The following is a 23,534-nucleotide window of genomic DNA, read 5'->3' on the forward strand; positions in this document are numbered from 1 at the left end:
TGTAACAAACATGTCTTTAATTATATAATTACATGAATGTTAAAATTGATTCATGTGTCATGCTTACTGGTTATGACAAATATCTTTTCATATGATCAAAGCTCGTTTAAATGTAAATGTGAAATAATTTAGTTTAGAAATTATAATGATCATCAGAAAAATTACCTAGTTATCATGAAAAATACTTTGCTGTTTTGCCAAATTTCAAGGTTTATCTGCATACATAGGAAGACATTTTTACTTTATAGAAAATGCTTTTCATACATCAATAGCCCTTTGTAATTTATGACAAACAATCTGGTATGAGCCGTAGATCAACACACCTTGACATCTCTACATGAGGCGTTCAGTTAGAAAGGGGACATTATGTGACATGGGACAACATTTCATGTATGTGAAATACTCAGGTTTAATACCATTCCAGTCAAATTGTCAAAATAAAAAGCTTCATTTGATTAGAAAAGACTCAAAATCACAGTTTATAGTAAACAGCTTCTCATGCAATCAATGTTAGTTTTCTCAAATCTTAAGCAATGTGTAGTATAACTGTCCAATGAATGAATGATCAATGATCATAAACTGAAAAGCCCCAAACATTTGTTTATGATAAAGTAAATATAGTCCGGAGGATAAGCTCCGAAAATTGGTCAGATTGTTCAAACATGTGAAGAAAGCATGAAACTTACCACAAATTGCTAATTTGATTTATAGATCAAAATAAAAGTGAGACCCCAGCAGGATCAGCTTGTTTAGGGTACTTTTGAGCCGATTAAAAGTTTGGTCAGCGGCTTAAATCGCGGGCTTAATGAGGCTTTTATAAAACCGTTTTAAATATAAAATGTTAAATAAAAATGTTGTATTTTATATAAAAACAACAAAACACCATGAAAATTCCGGTAAAAATTAATTAATTGTCGAAAGTTACCCTTTTTAAAGGTTATTTCGAAAACTGCATAAATTTTGGGCTCCCTGTGGCAAAAGCCTGGTCGCCTAGTTAATTTGGCATTTCCAGACGATATAGTGCTATTTCTCGATAATTTTTTGATTATTTTCGCTTTTAAAATGTCTTTAAACTGGAACCTTTGTGCCTTATGTCAAAAGACACAAAAGAAAAGATTTTATGTCCGGAAAAAGCTTCAAATACTTTACTTGCTGGCTCAAGTTACAAGACAATTGCAGAAAACTTGAAAGAATTCGAGAAACTTGATTCGCTACCTATTAACATTCCACTTTCTTCTCTTGATGATGGCAGAGGTAAGGAATTCCTAATCAATTAAAAGTGAAATAAACTCACAGATCAACTATGAGCCATAAATTGTACTTATTTAGCCTTATAATAATACTTTAACAGGCATTGAAAATACTTTAAGAAATCACAGAGCATCATGGCACAAATCGTGCTATAATAAATGCAATACGCTAAAGCTTCAGCGGGCACAAAAGCGCAAAAGTGAAGAGGAATTTTCAACTGAGGATCCAGCAATATTAGGAGCTACTAGTCCAGCTAAAACAAGAAGAAAGACATTTGAATTGTCAAGTAAGAGTAGCAATGCTTTATCATGTTTTTCTGTGATTGCACAGAGGGTGATTTGCATAAAGCAGAAACCATGTCAATTACCAATAATGTTCAATCAGCGGCGAGACGCTTCAAGATTACAAACTGTTAGCAAAATTAGCACAAGGTGATATGCATGCAAGAGATGCATATTACCATAAATCATGCTTGACATCTCTCTATAACCGTCAGAGAAGCAAATTAAACCAACCACAAGATAGTGCTGTTGATGATAAAAATGAAATAACACCTGAGGCAATAGCCCTTGCAGAATTAAGCCTATATATTAGTGAAAGCCTGGCAGCTGGTGAAGCAGTTTTCAAGATGTCTCAATTGTCAGAGCTCTATTGTTCAAGACTTGAACAATTAGGAGTAGAAGTGAAAGGACGTATCAACTCCACAAGACTGAAAGAACGACTTCTCACTCAAATACCAGAGCTGCATGCATTTAAAGATGGTAAAGATGTGAAGCTGGCAATGCCAAATGATATTGGAACAGCTATGGCTTTTGTACACAATAGGAACCTAGACACCGCTGCATTGTACCTTGCAAAAGCTGCTAGTATAGTACGAAAAAAAATGTTCTTGAAAAGGGAACCCTTTGAAGGCACGTTTACACCAGAATGCCAACAACAAGCAGTCCCCGATAGTTTACTTGCCCTGATAAATATGATTTTAGAGGGTCCAAATATAAATAATCAAAAGAAACAAGAGGTGTCAGGAGCCAGTGCCGCTTTAACGATTTCCCAACTGCTAATATTTAATTCAGTAAAGCATGTACGATCAGGTGCTAGCAATGCCATTCGACATGACAAGTCAAGAGAGACACCATTAACCACTTCCACGGCGCTCGTTGTCCATGCAGAAACAAGAAAAAACATTGGTCGACAAGTTTTATAAGCTAGGTCTTTGCATTTCTTATGACAGACTAATGCAGATATCTGCAGATCTGGGAAACAAGTGTTGCAAACTGTATGAGAAGGAGGGTGTTGTATGTCCTCCAAAATTAAGAAAGAATATCTTTACTACAGGCCAAGTTGACAATATCGATCACAATCCGTCCTCAAGAACCGCTAAAATTCATTTCATGGAACAGCAATTTCCCTTACACAACATCCTTCTCTTGACTCACAAGGAGAAGAACGAGAACAAGTGCCACAGGATAACACTCCCACAAAGTCAAAGGTCGTCAACAGTTTACCTGAATTCTATACAACTGTAACTCCTGTCACAGATGAAGGTAAAAGGATCTCTTTGTCCCAAAGTCACTGGCTCTTTTAAACCTAAACAAGACCTGATAAATAAAAGCATCAAGGAAGAGGAGAAATGGCTAAAAAGGGTCGACGAACTTTTACTCAAAGAAAAGCTTGAAGAAAAGGATTACTTATCATGGTCAGCTTACTTTGCATCTGAGCAAAACGTAGTTTTGAGGCCCAATGCAATCACCTCTTTATTGCCACTTTTTGAAGACAATGCTCATACTATGGCTATGATAAAGCATGCAATGAAAACCGTCAAAGAATCTACTAAGTTCTTAAACCCTAATCAAACTCCTGTTATAGCGATGGACCAACCACTCTATGCACTCGCTAAGCAAATACAGTGGAACAACAAAAATGAATTCGGTGAAGATAAGTACATGGTAATGATGGGTGGCCTGCATATTGAGATGGCAATATTAAAGATGATTGGACATTGGTTAACTAACAGTGGGTGGGCAAGGTATGGTGTAGATTTGTTGTTTTTATAATCTCAATCTAATAACTAACATATATTTTTACTTTGAAGTGCTCTAATTCATGCTGAGGTTATGACAAGTGGAAGAGCGGATTCTGTTTTGAAAGGATCGCACGTGACGAGATCTCGCTATGTCCACCAAGTAAGTGCCTGTGCAATTTACCTTATGCAGAAAATTGCTTACCAGGAGTACATCGAAAGTTGTGAAGACAAGCCCCCCAAAAGTTATGAAGCTTGGATAAAAGAACAAAGTGAGCTTTGCCCGCAATTCAAATACTGGGCGACAGTATTAGACCTCGAAATTCTTCTACTGCAGTTTGTTAAGGCTACCAGAGAGGGTAACTTCCAAGTCTACTTACAAGTGCTTGGAAAGGTACTTCCTTGGTTTTTTGCGATGAACTTGTCTAACTACTCTAGATGGTTGCCAGTACATGTGAGAGATCTCTTACGATTAGAGAAAACGCATCCTACTCTTTTTACAGAGTTTAGTGCACATGGAAAATTTGTGGTTCAGAAGTCCCAACATCGTTTTCTATGATGTCCCTTGACCAAAACCACGAGCAAGAGAACGAAATGATAAAAGGTGATGGTGGAGCAGTGGGCCTCACCGAGTGCCCAACGGCCCTAAGACGTTGGATGATCGCAGGACCTGAAATTGCAAGACTGGTAAGAGAGTTTGAGTGTTCCTTTGGCGTTCAGTGTTCTACAAAGAACATTACTCACCACGAACAGACACCATCTGTCCAAAGAACTTTGCAAAAGATGTAAAATCAATGTCTGCTGCATTAAAGGAGTTTGGAAACCCTTTATGGAAAATAGCAAGGATCTGATTGTCGTAGATACGAAAGAAATAGAGCCTGAGTGTGTTATAGAGTCGATTTATACAGCTCGAAAGATCGGAGAAGCACAATACACTAAGTACGTCGAAGAGAGACTTGAAAAGTGTAACACACCAATAACTGACACAATTGAACGCAATAAGCTTCCACTTTTTGGAACATCAGTACCAACGACAACCAACAAGACGAAACTTCAAGTCACAACATTAAAGAATGACTGCAATCTTTTTGCAAGGTTGTACATTGCTTGTCAGTCAAGAGAAGGGAATCTCCAAGAATTTTTTAAGCATGAAAACCAGAGTACTCCTCCTTCATTATCATCAGGGGACAAGATGCGAAGTGGCCAGAAATCAGAATTGATTGATTGTCTCGAAGCTGATGTGCAGACCACCTGTCCAAATGTTGATGTCAAAATCTTGGATGCCGCAGCTATTGTAAACATGCTTAGCCCAGGGAAGTGTAAGACCTTTCAAGAATACTCCAAATCAGTGTTTGTTCCTTATATTGTTCAACAAGCAAATGGTATTAGAAGAATAGATCTTGTTTGGGACCGTTATATACCCGACAGCCTTAAGCAGGGTACTCGTTCATCGCGAGGCGCTGTAGGGGCAAGAAGAAGAGTATGTGACATGGCTGTGATCCCTGCAAACTGGAAATCATTTTAAGATCAGATGACAACAAACAAGAACTTTTCAAGTACCTCAGTCAGGCAGCAACATCGATTCAACTGCCAAATGTTACAATTGTAAGCACTTTTGAGGAAGACATAATAAGTTCGAAGCCAATCGAAAAGATGAGTTAGCTCCTGCAATCACGAGGAGGCCGATACGCGCATTTTCATTCATGCAAACCATGCAGCGAAAGGTGGAATGAGGAAAATTGTCATAAGAACTGTAGACACAGATGTTGTTGTGTTAGCAATAGCAAACGTGCACAAGTTAGATGTAGATGAACTTTGGATTGCTTTTGGTGTTGGTAAACACATGAGGTACTTACCAATTCATAACATTACACAAAGCTCGTTGAGTAGGGAGCAATGTGAAGCCCTACCCTTCTTTCATGCTGTCACTGGTTGTGATACTGTGTCGTTCTTTGCTGGAAAAGGTAAAAAGACTGCATTTCAAGCCTGGAAGTCTTTTCCTGATGTTACCAGTGTGTTTCAGCTTCTTTCATCTCAAAAGAATCCATCTCAGAAGAAGAAATGGAAAAATTGAAAGATTTATCATTATTATGTATTCCCGCACATGCCCGCTCTCCAACATCAATGATGCTAGACAAGCTATATTTGCACAAGGTACTAAGACAATCGACCACATTCCACCAACCCAAGCCTCCTTGGTACAGCACATTCGGAGGGCAACATATCAGGCTGGTCATGTTTGGGGTCAGTCGTTAGTTTCAGTTCAACAGTTACCGCTTCCTTCGCAGTGGGGATGGCAAAATAATGGCAGATGGATTCCTACATGGAGCACTCTTCCAGAGGCTTCCAAAGCGTGCAACGAACTGGTGCACTGTGGTTGCAAGAAAGCATGTAGGGGCTTGTGCAAATGTACCAAGTCCAATCTTCCATGCACAGCATTGTGCAAATGTGGTGGTAGCTGTTACCAAGATTAATAAGTAAGTAATATTCCCTAAATAATCCGAAAATGAATCAAAAGAATACACTGCAGTGAAGACGACAGGTGATACAATATCATTATTAAACATTTTCATGCTCTTGTAAAATTTAATAACACCAATAAATCAAGAAATCCCAAATATTCTTCTCATTTTTTTATTGAAAGTATGTGAAATTTACTGGTATAAATGACAATTTATACGAATTATATATCGCTTAATAATACTTACTTCCAAGAGGATATAAATGCGATGAGAACTAAATTGTTTTGTCGATTTTCTTTTTATTTGAAATGGGATCCCTGTGCCTTTACTATTAAAATATATGGCAAAATTTATTGATAATTTTCTCGGAAACAAAAAGGTATTTTGCTGGGGTCTCACCTCTATTTTAATTTCATTGATAAACCAATGCAAAATAGTGAATTTGAGACTTTCTTCATGAATTTGAACAATGTTAGGTCTTATACTCCGGACTAATAATAGTATGGCGCCTTAGGGCTAGTTGTATAGATACTGCCAGTTCTGGCGCAACTCCGGTCTGGGAGGCTGCGTACATAAATCGGAGCGCCCCAGCCCTAGTTCGTTTACACATTACTTCGTACTGTGTGTACATGGGTCCCGACAAAAATCGCACCTCACAGTTTGAAAAGGAGTATACACAAATCTAAGCGCCCCAGCCTTAGCTCGCGTACGTTCTTGTTTTTATGCTAGCATAATATGAAAGTGTTTTTATGCAGTGCGGTGTTTGAAATTAAATGAAGATATGATCTTCGCACTTTGTTGGACAATTTAAGCAATTGTCTCATGAGCCTGAAAAATTCAGGTGACTTAACGGGATTCGAACCCATGACCTCTGCAGTGCCGGTGCAGTGCTCTGACCAACTGAGCTATGAAGTCACACAGTGAGCAGGTCAATTTTGTTGGGCTCATGTTTTCTCGTGAAAGGAATGTCATCTCGCCGGCCCCCCTCTCCGCCTGCAGAGTAATACGCATAGGAGGGCGTCCCACCTTCCCCACAACGCCATCGGAACGACGATACTCAACCCGCTTGGCGGCCTGAGCTTGGGTGAGAACGGTCTCCAGCTGCGTACGGGTGGTGCGGTGAAAAGCGTATTCCCATACAGAGATCGAGCTCGGTGGATCTTGCTCGGCATCGTATTGGCAGCGGAAGCGCGTTAAATTAGTCACAGGAGGTTTCCTTGCTTGGAGCCAAATCTCGACTGCTTGGGTCATACACAAATCTAACGCCATGCTCATGATATGTATCAGGGGAACTCAAGATAATACACCCTATAGGTACGTCTCCAATTGTATCCGTACGTGCCCCGGTGGTCCGAGACAACCCGCGGGACTGCGGCATAGCGAGTGAAAAGAGAGGTGCCTTCACCTCGCCAGAAGAGATGGAAGTTCTAACCCCAAGCCTCTCGCAGTTTACCGTTGCTCATATGATACCACTCGTTTTCAGTCCGCTCAATCCAAAGATTCTGAATCTGTATCTTGCCATTCTTCAGATTCGCACCCTTCCAAACCGCGCCACCACAACGTCCTGTCGTACGAGATCAGGCAGCGTTCCTGTAGCAATTCTCGGTAAACCACTCAAACGGTCATCAAGGCCATGAAGGTCGAGCTTGTTTACCTTCAGCTGTGTCACAGTATGAGAGAGAGTGCCCTCAGTATCCTCATTCCCAATTTTTGTTTTGTTTTGCACCACATCATCCTGCAAACAAGCAAGCTGCTCCTCCGGATCACTGATCACCGAAGCAGACGCCGTCTTATCCCAAGTGGTCGTCCAAAATGCCATGTCCATAAAACATTCAAACAAGGCCCTGAGCGTTCAATATAGCAAGACACTTGCTAATGATGCGGCTCCCGTTAATGAGGAGCGCATTAATAAAGGCAGAATCGCTACTCATCTTGCCTCTGATACCTCCAGGCATAAAATTACGATCATAATTTATAAGTTTGCTCTCGGGTGTTTTGGAGGTAGGTCTCAATCAAGGCCGCCAAATCACCGAACTTCTGCCCTGACTCCGGTACCGCAAGAGCATGCTGTTTGATCTCCTGCAACTTCTGCCTCGCCAGGCGAAACTGGGGATGACTGAAGTCGACTACGGCGTTAGCGACCACCTCAAAGGATACCTGCTGAGAAACTGTTGGTTTACGTTGTTCACAAGCACGCGATAGTCAGCCACGATGGCAAGACGCATATCCTGATCCGCCTGAGGCTCCCTGAGATTGGCTTCAAACCCTTGAGGGTTTTCCGTAAACAATTGTACCAGCTGCGCACGCGGAGTGAAATAGTTGCTTTTGAGAAAGGCCTCGGGAATCTTCTGGCCTGCCAGAAAGCGGCCAAAGACGAGCAGCAGCAAGTGATCGAACTCTCCCTCTTTCCGAGTCTGGAGAGAGGGCGCGGTTGTAGTGAGCGCCGCGATTTGGTTTTTCAAACGGACATCAGCGACGCTGTCGCGAACTTGGCCTGTATCTTCAGAATAGTTCAGCAACCCGGATTTGACCGCACTCAGGACCGACTCTTCATTGATAAGCTCAGGGTGGCCCTCAAACAAGGCATAGAGCTCTTTTACGCTTGGGTGTTTTTTTAGCTCCAGCAAGCTCAACTTAGCAAGGGGATAGTTTGGTATATACTGCAATGCATTGCGCAGGAAGGAGATGAAATTTCGGTGGCAATTTGGTGCTCCGGCGCCCTTTGCTCGGGTCCCTTCGGGGAGATAACCCAAGACCTCCATAAAGGACTTAGCGCGTTTGATAATGTGCTTGGGTTGGCTCTCGATAAACTGGAGGACCTCCAGCCGCCGCTCCTTTGGGATGAGGAAGGCCGACAGATAACCATCCGCCACCCGCTCGAGCCGCTGTGGTAGACCATCGACGATCCGGACTCGAATATGTTGCATTTTCTTCAAACATACGCTAAAAAATCTGGTGATATCCCTCCCGAACTTCTTTCTCTAATTCTTGTTCAGATTTTTCTGGTAATGACGGAGAAAGCAAAACTTTCACTGAAAGTCCACCACAATAGATTTTTCGTCGCAATAGTAGGTGGAATCGCTGATTGGTGCAGTCCATAGCGAGGATCGGGCGCTCGCAGCTGGTCAAAAGTTTCTCGTACAGTTTAAAGATGAGAGCCTGTTTATTGCCCGTGCCGCCGAAGAGCGAATTAAGAAACCGCTTCACGTTCGACTTATCCGTGAATCGGAAGAGATAGAGAAAGTTTGTGTTAACCTTCATGTCCTTTATGTTGTCGAAGCTCTGGGAGAGGAAGAAGACGTTCAATTTCAGATGATGGCTGTACATCGTAAAGAACTTATAGAGGCATTCCCTCTGCGTTCAGCATTTGAGATTCATGATGTGGATGTCGTCGATGATGACGTAGGACTCCGGTTCTATACTCGTATCCTCGATCGATTCAGGCATGACGGAATAATGCTTCAAGACCGTGTTAGGTTGGATATATTGATCAGCGGAGGTGTTCGAAATGACGTACAGCCTTTTCGGACGAACGTGAGCAAGGAGCCGTTTCATGAAGAAGCTCTTGCCCATATTGCTCTGACCCAAGAGCAAAACATTCTGCACCCATTTTTTGAGTGAAGGCAGAAGCTCGTCAAATCATTCTTTTTTGTGAAATTCAAGCCCGGGGATAGCGGGGTATTTGCTCCCACTAGTGCTAGTATCGCGCGCGATAACACTTGAAAGAACAGGAGGCGCGGGCGCCTCTGATGGCGTCGAGACGACTGACCCGGGGAATAACAGCCGAAAATCCATTTCGGAAAGATATGCACCGCTCTAAATGTGGAACGACTGGCCGAAAATCCATTTCGATGTGGGCGCTCGTCGGGGTCGAGGAGGCAGCCCGTAAGTTCTGGAAGGTGCTGTTGCTGATGGGCTGATGGAAACGTGAAGCCGCCGCGGGCGCCGAAGCAAGGACATTGTGTGCCAAACTTGTGGTTGACGATTTCAACCTAGAAATGGCACTCGATTTTGCGCGTTTCGCTGCTCTCTTGCTCGTGCTTTTTGCAGCATCCAGGAGCATGCTCTTGAATTCCTTCCGTCTGGAATTCATCCAAACCGCTATTCTTCGCTCGCCCGGTGGTCTTCCGTCGTGTCCCTGCTGTTCTTCTAGGCGCTGCGCGCTTCGACACCCCCGTCTTCCGTCTTTTTGTCGTCCTTGGCGCTGCGCGTGCTCTTCGAACTGTTCCCGTCGTCTTGCGAGTCTTTCCAGACCTCGATCTTTTTGCAGCACCGTCCGTCGTCTGCTCGTGGGATGGCACATATTCCACGTGGTAGTCGTCAGAGGGGTGAGACATGTTGCCGTTAAGAATACCCGCGCCGAAAATACTGTCAACGACATTGTCCCCCAGCGAGCTGAGGGCACCGAGGGGGAAGGAGATAGTGGCATTCTTCGTGTAAGGGGCTATCCTGATGGCGGATAGCAGTTTGCCGTTCAGGCGGGTGCGTCTTCATTTGGTTGGCGGTCCGGTCTCCTGCCCCCTTTCCCATCAGCATAGGGAGCAGGCTCAACCCCGCAAACGCCCAAGGAAAGCCTCCACGCTGCATGAGCATTTGTGAATTGATCGGGTCGCTTATCGCTTTTTGCAGCTCCAACGGCGACACACCGGCCCCCAGGCCTAACATTCGTAGGAGGGGAAGAAACCCGCTATATTGGCAGTTTGTCGTCGCGAGGTCACCCCTGCGATAACGGTGGTTGCTCGTTTTCAGATCACCCCCGCGATAATGGCGGTTACTCGTTTTCAGATCACCACCTGCTAGCATAATTACACTATAACATCAAAACTCTACACGTCAAATGTAATTATGCTAGCATTTGTAATTACTGTATAACTCAGACGACCCTCCAGCTGATGCCTTTCTCTTTCGACATCGTGTACATATACTGATCGAGGCACAGAAGGTTCACTTTTATTGACGTGGTGACGTCAGAAGGGAGCGCAATAGGACTGTTCGCCACTGCCGTGAACTGATAATCGATTGTGAGATTGCCCCGCGCTTTTGCGTTATCTGTGACAGGGTCCAGATTGAGATTGATTGGGATCATGAACCAGTTGTTGCAGTAGTCCTCGACCGTGATGAGCATTTCCGTGCCGTACGTCTTTCCAAAGAACTCTTAAACCAAGTCGTAGCCTCTCAGGTAGGAACTTTTATTGGGGTTGTAAAAGTAAGTGGCTCCCGTTTGGTTAGCTTCACCCTCGCTGCACTGCAACGGGATCTTCAAGGGGTGATCAAAAAGGTTCTGCTCGTTCACGATGATGCGGAGCTGGCTTAAGTTGGCGTGGATTATAGCCAATTGGTTACTGGAGTCGGCGGCGGCATTTGGATTAAGTCCTGGTGCGTCTCCGAGCCTCGAGTCGGTGAAGAAGAGAATCATCTTCATGGAAATCGGAGCATTGTGTAGGAGCGCGAGAGTGCCAACGTCATTGTTCAACGACTTCTGAACTACCCTGGGGCACCAGGTGGGGGAATACAGCTCCTTAGCGATCGAGACCTGGTGTCTGTAGTCTTTTTTCATGCGATAGGTGGGGTAGACAAAGTCGAGCTCCAGCATTTCTATACGTATTCTGCTGATAGCGTCTGCGTTATCCGCACCGCCCCCTTTGTTAGAAATGATCATGTAGCGACTGAGATCGCCTTGTGGGAGGTCGACGCGAATCTTCACCTGTGTGGCCGGAGGCATCCAACTATCCACACTGGAGAAGAGGGGGAGGAATGGGCGAAACTTATACGGAAAGTTCCCGCTGAGGACACGGACAATATTTTCTTGCACCGTATTCGAGAAGGCTTTCGTTGAAGAGAGCTGGACACCAGGCGCCCTTTTGAGGCTATTATTGGCATTAAAGTCAGGGCCAGCTCCGCCTGCTGTGTTTGTTGCAAAGGCATTGCCAACGCAACGGTCTACTCCATAGGAGTAGGTCTGCAAGGGGAGAGCTTTCAAAGTGTTCTTGGGATCCAGCTTCTGTAAGCCGAATAAGTCACTATCCGCGTATTGCAACTTCCCGATCAAGCTCTTCATAAGACTCAGGATGTGCTGAACTGGCTGCATATCAGCCACGACTCCACTCTGTGAATGAGAGGTTTTCCACTTCTGGAGTTCGGCGATATTGCCGATGTCTCGCTAGAGGGATGGAGAGCAATGTCTCGGGAAGTGTTTGTCGACATGGGAAAAAGAACCTACCGTGCGCGGTGGAGGCAAAGGGCGGAATTGCTCATTGTTGTCCCTGCCCACTTACTGTAGAAGCGCTCCAACACCTCGAGAATGTTTACAGGCGCATCATCGAGAACTGATTAATGCTGGCAAGCAGCACCCTTGTGATTTTTAGACTCCCGCTGTGCTTCTTGTAACTATGCTAGCATATAATTATGCTGGCATAATTATGGTATAAGGAATGGAAGATGGATTACCCGCTCTTGAGCGTTGACATCAAACGCCTCCTGAAGGCCGAGCGAGCCCGAGGACGGTTTGTTGGGGTCTGTAGCTACGACAGCCTACCACATCTCCACGATGGGCAGTTTTGCATCAGCAACACGGACAACATCTACCCTCTCCATGATCCGGTTGAAGAGGGGCACCAGTGGCTAACTGTTTGTTGTACTGGAACGCATGTGCTTGTCTTCGATAGCTTCGGACGTGCGCTCGCTAAAAATATCTGCTCAGCTACGCAGATATTTTTTGGAGGCCTTTCCCGAGCGGGTCATGGTTACGAATACGTTTGCAGTGCAAAGTCGAGCAACGGCTGTCTGCGGGCGCCATGCTGTCCTGGCGGGGCGGCTGTTTATAGAAGAGGGTTCTGTTGAGGGACTTTTAAAACGATTAAGGGGGATGTTCGACGAAGACACTCTAGCCAATGATCAGAAGGTGCTCGACCTAGTGCCTCTGATCACTGGTGGTGGTCCTGACGATTTTGAAGCTATGAAGTCGCCTACGACACGTAGTGTCAAAGCCGTCGTCTTGACAAGGCATGGTCGCGTTTCTACGGACGGAAGCGTTGAGGAACGCCTCGCAGAGGTCTACTACAGTCCTGCGGGGTACTGGCGCGGCCGTGCTGCTATCCCAAAGCTGGCTAAAGAGGATGGCGTCAGCGATGATGTGGCTCATGAATGGCTAACAAAACAGGCCATCTGACAGATCTACCTGCCCGCACCAGCGCGAAGTGCAATCCCCCGACCTAAGCATAAGCACCCCGAATGAGGTCCACCAGGCCGATCTCTTGTATCTACCTCACGATCAAATCGGAAGACGCACATTCAAATACGCATTGACGGTCGTCGACGTAGCAAGTCGGTATAAGGAGGCCCAGGCAATCACAGACAAGACAGCGACCAGGGTTGGGAAGGTGTTAGAGTCTATTTATGCCCGTGGGCCTCTTCGATGGCCTAAATATTTACAAGTCGACCGTGGCTCGGAGTTCCGCGGGGCTGTGCAAAAAGCGTGTGATAAAAATGGTGTCACGATTCGACGGGGTAAGGTCGGGATTCATAGAGATCAAGAGATGGTAGAAAGGTTTAACCGAACTTTGGCGGAGCGATTGTTCGGTTACCAGTATCATCGCGAGCTGGATGTGCCCGGAATTCGGAACAAAGAATGGGTATCAAGATTACCTGAGGTGGTTAAAGCGCTCAATAATGAAACTACTCGTTTCACGGGCGAAAAGCCCTCCCTTGCAATTCGGAAGAAGAGCGTTAAGGCCGAACCCATTGCGCCGGCGCTTCGTCCAGTTGGTTTCAAAAAGCAACGCTTGCCATCGGATGTTATGGTGCGGTATTTCTATGCGCCTGGCGAGCTCGAGGCTGGCGAACGGTGTAGGGCGACTGATCCTATCTGGAGTGTGACCTCCCACCAGGTCGAGCGGGCTGTGGTTGAGGGCGGGAAGCCCGTGTTGTATTATTTGAGCGATGAGCCCAAGCGCACGTTTGTGCGCGAGGAGCTCCAAGGGGTGCCCTTTGAGACTGAAACACCGCCGGCTTAGTCAATGGGGTCCTGTCACGCTTTTATGAAAGCTTTCACTACCAGGTACTATCTTGCGCTTAGCCGTGGAGAAGCTCTTCTACTATAATTATCACAGCATAATTACGCATTTATTTCTTCACCTGCGCACCAGCTTCCCTATGCCCGTATGCTAGGGTAGAGATCCCATCGGCCGCGATCCAGCGCTTCGTGTCCAGAGAGCTCAGAGATGTCTTGTTGACATGCTCGCCGAAGCTCTGATGCCCGCGACTGCGCAGCATATCCATACCGTGGCGGAAGCGCTTTGCTTTGAAGAGCGTCTCTTTGTACTGGCCATGACTGATATGCTTTTTAACGACGGCCTTTTTAACACCTTTGGCTTTGCGCTCCTCCTGACCATCGGCTTTCAGGATAGAGTACATTTTGGACCTGAGCCCCACAAACTCAGCGATAGGCGCCCCAGCCTACTCGTCCTTCATTTTCCCCAGCACTTTCTTGTTGGCTGTGCTGAACAGCGGATGGTCTTTGGGGTAGTTGCTGGTGTCGTACTGACCGGCGTTGCGTCTCATGTCGGCGTACACGTCCTCAGTCTGGATCTCCAGCACAAGGCTGTCGGTGTCGGTGTAGAGGAGCTCTGCTGACGACCCGTACTGCCCCTTGAGATGGTCGTAGTACCAGTCGTACATCAGATGCTTCGAGAGGTCGAGAACGCTCATGCCCACGAAGATCGGCCGGTTGAGCTGCAGACTGCTTTTATTCACGTGAACGGCTGCGAAGTCTCCCGCATCGCCAAAGATGAGATGTCGATTGAATGTCGGCTTGGCGATAAGTTTGCGGAGTCTCTCGGTCTCACTTGGCCGGAGCAGCTTCACATCGACACGCTTTCGGAGGTTCTCCATCGTCTTGCCGAAGACGCTGTTGTTCAATAGCTTGTGGAGGTTGACTTCAAAGTCACTCTTTGCCTTCTTCCGGAGTTCGGTGTTTTCCGTATGTAGGGCTCCATCCATGGGCTTTGATCGAAGCGGAGTGCCCTGCGGATCTTTTTCAAGCGCGTCCCAAGCTGCAGATAAAGCTGCAGATTCCGATAGTGCAGGACGTATCGGGTCTTGTCGACCTCTTTTCGACCTCGTGAGACCCACCCCCATAAATCTGTTTGAGGGTAATCCGACATCCACGCGTTGTCGACCTTCAAGCGTTCTGGCGCTAACGGATATGAATTGTGCTCATCATGCAGATCTTCTGGGTACTCCAGATCGACTTCGAGAATGTAGCCCTCCTCTGCATCTACAGGCTGGTTCAGGGCCTCCTTCACATCCTTTTGGGCGACCCACTTGAACACGCCTGTCGGCAGCGGCTGCGACATCGCCCAGCCGTACAGGTTGTTGGCGTCGTAGTACTGGATCCAGCTTTGGGGCTTCCCCGGATCGTAGTCTGGCACCTTGGGGTTGTTGGCCTTGGCGAAGTGCCTGCTGGCCATGCTGATGCCGCAGGCCCTTCTCGATAAAGAGATGCATGTCGATATCGGTGAGCAACTCGAGCTCAACCCCTGTGTGCTTGAGGAGAACGTCCCAGCTTAGGCCCGGGCTCGTGTAATAGTGGGCCGGGTCTAGCCGGTATCGCTCGAGGCACAGCTTTCGGAAGTTCTCGAAGATGTCGGCGAGGAGGAGGACATCGGTCCGAAGGTAGAGGTCGTGGTAGTCGCCGAAGCTTGTGCTGCCGAAGGCATCCCGAACCCTTTTTCCGTGGGCGTACTCACCGTCGGTAATGCCTTCGCCCGAGAGCTTGCTGTAGAAAGCCTCCTTCGGCGGGAGGGCCTCCTCGTTGAATCGGGGCCAGCCGTCCATGTACTCGTAGGGGTAGAGCCCCTTCCGGAGCAAGAGGGTACGCCTCTGGAGGTTCGGCTCGTAGTCTGCTGTGATGCACATGTCTCGCGGGTCACTGGCTTTCACCAGGCCATCCAGGCTTGAGAGCATGAACTGAGCGCTGTCGATAAATCGAAGCTGGCCGATACTGAAGGAGATGTATTTCTCAGCGTTGTTGGGGATGCAGGTGACCTTCCCTTCAGTCTCTGCGATAGTCTGCATGATGAGATGGCTGTCGTAGCTCGCAGGTTGTGGAAGACAACCGGTATGGTTGTCGTCTTTGGGCTGAGCCGCAACTTCAGGTTACACTCATTGTGGGCCGCACCTCGGCACTTGCCAGTAATGTGGCAGTAGTCTCGAACGGAATCGTCTTCGAGGGGCTTGCTGCAGACGTGGCCATTTGTGGCTTTCTTGTGGCTTCCCCAGTCCTTTCCTGTCATGTGCATAGGCTCGGGGTTAGCCAACAACTTCTTGATCTTACGCTCTTCTTCTTGGAGCGCTTCCAGGAAATTCTTGGCTGCGTCGGGCCCTCGGTAGAGCTGCGGCGGCTGCGTTTACCCGTCTGAACGAACGACTATGAAAAAGTAGCCGCATGCCTCGTGTCGGGAGGTTTGCTGGGTTTTGCTCTTTTCAGGGTTAAGCGCGGGGCCCTCGATTTTGCAGACCGGACTCTCGAAGTCGGCGTAGATTATCAAGGGCGCTTTGAGTTGCTTGTGGTATTTCTCAAAGCGGATTTTGTTGTTTTTTCCGGGGGTGGCATCCTGATGGCAACCGCAGCCTGGCTGATGCCTCGACATTCAGGCTTATGCTCTTCCAGCAAATCCTGCCTGGTGAAGCCGTGAAGGCAACGCTCACAGAAGTGCAGCCGTTGGCCATTCTTTGATTCCCGGTTGAGAAGGCGGTTGAAGTCCTTTATCCAAGTGTAGTGGTATTTCTCGGGGTTTTTCGAATCCGAGACGAGGAAGAAATTCACAGTCTTTCGAGCTCTCTCTACTTTGCTCAGACGGCAAGAAACGACGCCGCCTTCTCAACCGTACACGTTGATAGCAAGGTCGTTCTGACGCTCTACTCGTTCCAGCTGGGAGAGCGGTGTGGGTGCGCTCACCCCCACATAGTCAAGACCGTCTTAAGTGGGATACTTGCCCGGCCGTTGCGGGTCTCTAGCTGCCTTCGTTTCATCCCACTTAAATTCCGTAGGTGGTGGGGGAGGAGCCCTTGTAGGGCGTCGTGGTTTAAATTCAGCCAGAAGCTCATTGTATGAGTCCATCTCATCATCAGTAAGCTCGGCGGGCTTGCGTGTATGAGTCCATCTCATCATCAGTAAGCTCGGCGGGCTTGCATGTATGAGTCCATCTCATCATCAGTAAGCTCGGCGGGCTTGCGCTTGCGCAGTTTGCGGAGAGGCCTGCGCTTTCGCGGTTTGGGGATAAGCGGAGTGACATTTCTTTGCGTGGGTGTCGGGTCAGCGGGCGGTTGAAGAGCCTTAAGACGCGTCTACGCTGATTACACCTTGGTCATATAGTTGCAGAAGTTTCTCGACAGTATTCATATCAGTGAATATACGTATCATACGCTATTGTCTAAATGGATGTAGCCTAGCATATAATAAAAATTCAGTTAATATAACCTATCATACGCCCTTCTTCTACGAAGGCGAGCTTTTCTGGCTTGCTGGCCACAATCTGCGCATCGTTGCGCCTCTGCCTGCGTGCTGATACCACAACCCCGACATGGGACCGGCACCGGCGAGCGACGCCGGACTTGTTGCAGATGCACTATACAATACTTCCTCGTACATGACTTTCCACACGGTTCTCTAGTGTGGACCTTCACCCACGCGAACTTGTTCTTGCCCTGCCTCATGGCTGTCGATTGTTTGGATATACGCTGTGAGTTTGGATATACGCTGTGAATCGTCTTTCTTCAAATGACTGACGGCCGGCGGAGGGCACCGCCTTAACTCCGACGTCCGTTGTCCAGAGTTTGGCCTTCGCTGTCATTATGCTAGCATAATTACAAGAAGTACATAGGCGAGCTAGGGCTGGGGCGCTTAGATTTGTGTATACTCCTTCTCAAACTGTGAGGTGCGCCAGAATTGGTGCGATTTTTGTCGGGACCCATGTATACACACAGTACGAAGTAATGTGTAAACGAACTAGGGCTGGGGAGCTCAGATTTATGTACGCAGCCCCCCAGACCGGGGTTACGCCAAAACTGGCAGTATCTATACTACTTCGCTAAAGATTTTTTGTCCATTGAAATATATTTGCATGAATGCAGGATTTTGCTGCCATATAAAGGCCACGATTCGCCAAGCACTAAAGAAATCATAGCTAAAAGTCCTCCGCAACAACAATTTTAGAAGCATCAATCTGCTTATCATACGCCATGTTGACAAAAATCTTATCACACACTCGCATAAATTGATTTTGATATTATACATTCATGCATACACTTCAGTTGTCCTTTACTTACGATTTTGGATGTAAATTTCTGCTGATAAAACTCAAAACAAAGTTGGCTTGCTTTTAAAATCAATGACTGAAATGTCGCTCGCGAGATCGTCTTTGCCAAGCATTTACAATTTATCCCTAAATTTTTCACCCTCTTGAAAAAATTCAGTTTGGACAGCAGCATTCATGTCAATATATGAATTTGTAAAAGATTTTCATAAATTCCATTTGATTGTAGATTAGTTTCTATCTGATAGTTTAAATTTTAAACCTTACGTGAAACATAATGTTAAATGGACTGCGTAAAATTTTGTGTAAATTTACGCAATTAATTGCGTAAATCATCTCATTTAACTAAAATTTTGAGTTCTGTCAACTTAAAACTACGGTAAAATCTTAACTTACTTTTTTGAATTGAAGATATACAAATTTCTTTGAGTAAACAATTTGTTCATTTTTGTGTAAATTGTTATACACAAAATCATGTAGAGCAGAGCGTTAAAGTGAAGAATTGCGCTTTAGACAAGTTTTACAATGTTTTGTAATAAGTGTAATCAAATTAATTTTTGAGTTGACACATAAAATATAGATTATTTACCGGAAGGGATGTCTGCACGGAAAATATATTTTCACGAGTTCTTAAAAATCCAGTAATCCACATATAATCGATGCATGTTATCTTTACTTTGACTAGCGCCGAATATGCTGCATGACGCTGTCAGCTAGTTAGTATTACGACTATTAATATATTCTTGGTCTTGTAGTATACATGTCTTATTGATCAATGTAATTTTCTACACAATACACATTGAAAGTTTTTTTTGATAATATCAGCGAAAATTGTATGTATTTTATGATAACATAAAAAAGTCGATGTATTTATTTGATCGAAGGTAAGAATAGCTTTTGCAAACAAAGCTTTTATATTTTGTACTTTTTAAATAAAGTTTCTTTTCTCTTTCTAAACCAGCTCCTTTGTCCAATAAATTTCAGGCGACGTATGTATGCAAGAAAATATAAAAATTTCTTTAAACTAATTTCTATACACTAATTTTGGCTTACATAGCCAGTGAAAAGCAATCTTACGTATTAGAATGAAACAAAAACCCTTTTTTCAATGTTGTATTTAAGTATAACTTGCTTTGCTTGATTCCTCTCCTATTTACTTACAGCGAATGTCTGTGACTTTGAATCTAGCCTGGGCACGAATTTATGTCCATGGCACAATGATGATTACAGCTGGATTGTCCGCAATTACGGACCGTTTGGTAAGTTCTGAAACAGGAGAGCTTTTTAATGTGTGCAAGTAGAAAAAATATCGAGTTTCAAGATAAAAAACTAATTTGATCTCTTGAAACACTGAGTGAGTTTTTGTAAATGGAGAACTGGATAGCTTGGTAAAGCGAGTAAGATAATAAATATTGGTTATTACTTAATGTAATTACGCTTGTGAATTGTGAGGTGCAGACGGTACTAAGCCCAATTCGTAGGTGGATGACTTGGAGTTTAGGTTTGTAAAGCAACGTGGAGGGCAATGACGACTTTGACAGAAGACTTAGTTCACTATATAGAAGATCACGTTATAATGACGAATGCTTCAGTTTTGGTATGATGTCATTTTTATATAGTAGAGAGGCTTTATTGATGAATTAGATGAAGATCGTTTAGTGAGATTTTGTTTTCAAAAATGACTACTCTGATTTTGAATTGAGCTGAAATTCCACTTGAATTTAGTTGATGACACGTCACAAGAGCAAACTGCAGGCAGTCATTGCTCAGATAAGGCTTCTTCTAATTTCTTTAGGAATATTATTATTTGTTTTGTTTTTCTTTATTGTTTTTAAGTTCTTTATAGCAAGTGTTAATACGCATGGCAACGTTTAGAGAGGAGATTAATAGTTGTGCCATCAAATGAGTCAGCGAAAGCTGAAAGTTTTTTCATGCATGAATGTTGCAAAATCGGTGGGTCAAAGCAGTAATTGCTATTTCCTCTCATAACGACAATGTTCTTGTCATTAAATCTCTTCTTCAACTTAGCCTTTAACGTTTTTTGTTATCTCATACAGGATCAATATTTATGGAAGTAAATATCGATCCAGTAGCACAGTAGCTTCTTGAATACTAACAAGTTCTACATTCTCGGCAATATCAACATAACTGGCCATTCTTTCAGTCTCATTTGAGAACACTTAGAACTTCTCTCTTCCGTTACAGGCCTTCACTTCTTATTAATCAAAGCAATAGGACTTTGGTCATACTAATCGTAAACATTTTTGAAGAAAATTTAGGTGTCGTAGGATAATATATACTTAATTATCATGATGTATCAAATAAAACGATTGATACAACATCTATAGCCAGAGCACTAAAAGTAGCTAGCGGCATAACGCTGAAGTTTGCTTCAACGTAATAAAATTATCTACTGCCATATGCAAAATCCAAAAGCTAGTATCTTTGAGGAAACAAATTTTTCTTAATTTTTTTTTATTCAAAAGCTCTGACTGGTTAAAGCTACAAACAAACAACAACTATCGAAATTAGAAACTCTTAATTTTCTTCCCACCCTTGACAAACTGTCACATTTTCCACGACATGAGAATTACAGGGCTCCCCGATGGGTGTGATTTAACCGCCCCTGCTCGCCCTCTTCCGCCCCTCCTGAACAACTATAATTTTTTATTAATAGATTTACAAATAGAAAATTGGTTAGATAAATTTTACAATTACACAAAAATCTTAATTATCTTACTGTACAAGGTGTTTAGAACAACATAAATCGATCTCTTTACGAGCATTAATGTAATGGTTGATCAAGCAATCTTAAATAAATGATTTATCAATAAATATGCATTCTTTATATATCTAGTCTACACAGCAACTATATTTTACATTTTCTCTTGTGTTGCAGGACGATATCTTTATTTTGAATCAACTTCAACTGGCAAAGCTTGGTTGGTTGGAAACTATCGAAACGACTCTCTCGTGTGCTTTTCATTTTCGTATAGGATGTATGTCCCACATTTTGGAGCATTAAATATTTACCAAGAATATTTTCACAATGGATACAATCCCTTACTGTGGTCATTAAGTGGTGATCAAGGAAATAAGTGGAAAAAAGGCCAAGTCACAGTTAATTTTACAATGGGTCTATCTAGGGTAGGCAAATTACACATATTTATACAACTTAAAATTAAACTTCGGCAATTTGTCCAAGCCCCTTACTTTTTCTTCATAGTTAATCGTTGAAGATGTCGTACAATCATTTAAGTGGGGATACTTAGCAAGCTCTGTATCTCTCGACAATCTTGCTTTTGCTCCAGGAAGCTGTGACACAATACCAAAGGTGGCCATTCCTAGCAATGCTTTTGGTAAGTATTTGTTTTCTTGGAATGTGAAGTGCTTTGTTTGATCAATCTTTTGCCTTAATGTTCTTGAAAATTTTCTAAACTTTTCATTTGATTCATAGTTAACTTACATAATGGAAAAAAAACATTGAATACAATAAATAAATCAACTGTAAACTTTCAATTGTCAATCGACGTTTTATTTTCAAAAATTGTCTTTTCAGATTGTTCCAATGGTTCATTTTTCTCGTTTCTAAATACGAAATGTAACAAATGTCCCAGTTCTACTTACCAGCCGTACACAAGTCAAACTCGTTGTCTTACCTGTAATGATGGTAAAGGTACCATCAATATTGGTGCAGTGAGTGAACAAGAATGTATAAAAGGTAATTTTTAAGGTGTCACTTCAGTGCTGAAAAATTAATATACTATGAATATTTTTGCACTTTTCCTTGGTTTTTATATTGAAAGGCATAATGTAAAAAGTTGTATATACCTTGCTTGCACGGCTAGATTTGATAATGTACTGATATTTCATATGTTAATTTGTAAAAATTTGTACTTTTGACAAGTCTTTCGATGCTCCATTCCGTACAATAGAAGTGAAGACAAGGCGTGTTGTTGATTTTGTTTATCTATTTTATAAATCAGTAGTTTGAAAATATTTTCTTATGATTTTTTCAATTATTGAATATCAAGAAATATTTGTTTTGATTACAAAAGTAAGTTTGTGGTTCAAGGGCTTCGCAAGGAGTTCAAAAGAGAAGCGCAAACCTTGAAACAGACAGCAAAATCAGTGCTTTCCTCCTTTGAATCAATCAAATAAAAGCTTCACATGAATCTTAGTCTCATTTCCAGCTCTTTCGTTTGTTGATCTCAACCTTTTTCGAAAGGCTTTAACTATATTGGAACATGAACATTTACCTGTTAACAAAAGCAATGCTGAATGCCTTACTACAAAGAGAAGAATTGCGTCAGTAGCTTATACGCAGGCTATGTCTCGTTTAACCACTTATTTTTATTTAAATTCATCACGTGAGTAGCTCTCACCAGAATGAGGTTCGAACAAATATTCTTCTGAAAGCAATTCAAAAGTTGGAAAAGCACGGCACTATATAAATAAAACAAAAATAACATCACTTTCTCTAACTTCTGAAATAACAATAATTCTAATATACTACCAAATACATCGCTGTTAAATTGCATCGTAAAATTTGTATTGAGGTTAAAACAAGAGAGTTGATAAAATAAACGTAATGCTGCTTTTTTCAAAATTCCATATAACGTAAAAGTTACAAAGACAGGCCAATAGCTTACATTCCATATAAAAAAGGTTTTAACGTTCATAATTTGCATGTTGTTTATACAGGGTTTATATATAAAAAAAATTGAACAAGCAGAAAAACCTCTCTAAATTCATCAGCGCGCAAGATCTTCAAAAGCCTTTAGTGAAATAGGTAGTTCGACTTCCAATAACTGGTTCATCTGACAGAAACTTTTGGCAAATAAAAACGATTTCGTGGGAAAATTGTGTTACCGAAAAATACTTTTGAAAAAACTCTTGCTCAAAAATCAAAAGAATAAAAAGCAATTGGAACAAGAAAGGTTAAAATATAGTACTTGTTGTTCCACGTTACAAAGTTTTAGGAAATTAGGTATAACCTTATACAAACACTTGGCATTCAAATTGCAGATTATTTAGCGTTTTTTTTATTTGCCATGTTTTGAAACCTTCATGAATTAGTCAAATTTGATTTAATTTACCCTCAAATTTATACATAACTAATAACGACTATATCAAAATTCCATTTAAAAATGAAAAATTCAAAGCAATTCGCAACTTAAAAGTTATGCATTCGCATACTCATTAGCAAAATTTCCTAAAACTTTGTTACCTTTAAAAACATGCGTCATATTGTAACCCTATATCTTCCAATTTCTTTTTACCTATATGATTTTTATGCGCAAGCTATTTCAAATGAGCTTCTCTGTAACACAATTTTTACGTTTAAAATTTTTCTTATTTGAGGCAATTTTCCTCTCAGATAACGCCTTGGAAATCCAGCTGACTATTTCCACGAAACGTGTTTGCAAATCGTATGCCCAAATGACTTTAGTGTCGTTTTCCAAACTTATCAGGGTTTTTTGACAC

General features: G+C 43.3%; 1 protein-coding gene, 2 long non-coding RNA genes and 1 other non-coding gene across 4 annotated transcripts in view; 1 reads left to right on the forward strand and 3 right to left on the reverse strand.

The window, feature by feature from the left end:
• The window catches only part of LOC124445198 (MAM and LDL-receptor class A domain-containing protein 1-like), a 40,326-nt gene that overhangs the window by 1,814 nt on the left and 14,978 nt on the right, over positions 1-23,534 (forward strand). The window contains exons 3-6 of the mRNA XM_046995906.1: positions 19,211-19,306; positions 20,947-21,194; positions 21,274-21,406; positions 21,607-21,768. Coding sequence (XP_046851862.1) covers positions 19,211-19,306; positions 20,947-21,194; positions 21,274-21,406; positions 21,607-21,768 — 639 coding nt within the window. The remainder of the gene's footprint in view (positions 1-19,210; positions 19,307-20,946; positions 21,195-21,273; positions 21,407-21,606; positions 21,769-23,534) is intronic.
• LOC124447218 lies at positions 1,131-5,212 on the reverse strand. The gene is made up of 2 exons (XR_006948658.1): positions 5,128-5,212; positions 1,131-1,265 (listed from the first exon to the last, which is right to left on the reverse strand). It is a non-coding gene; the product is annotated as an uncharacterized LOC124447218 (long non-coding RNA).
• LOC124447217 lies at positions 5,890-6,204 on the reverse strand. Its single transcript, XR_006948657.1, has 2 exons — positions 6,133-6,204; positions 5,890-6,061 (listed from the first exon to the last, which is right to left on the reverse strand). It is a non-coding gene; the product is annotated as an uncharacterized LOC124447217 (long non-coding RNA).
• On the reverse strand, positions 6,575-6,649 carry Trnaa-ggc. Its single transcript has one exon. It is a non-coding gene; the product is annotated as a tRNA-Ala (tRNA).

This window comes from Xenia sp. Carnegie-2017, unplaced genomic scaffold, assembly GCF_021976095.1.
Source record: "Xenia sp. Carnegie-2017 unplaced genomic scaffold, XeniaSp_v1 HiC_scaffold_22, whole genome shotgun sequence".
NCBI classification, from domain to species: domain Eukaryota; kingdom Metazoa; phylum Cnidaria; class Anthozoa; order Malacalcyonacea; family Xeniidae; genus Xenia; species Xenia sp. Carnegie-2017.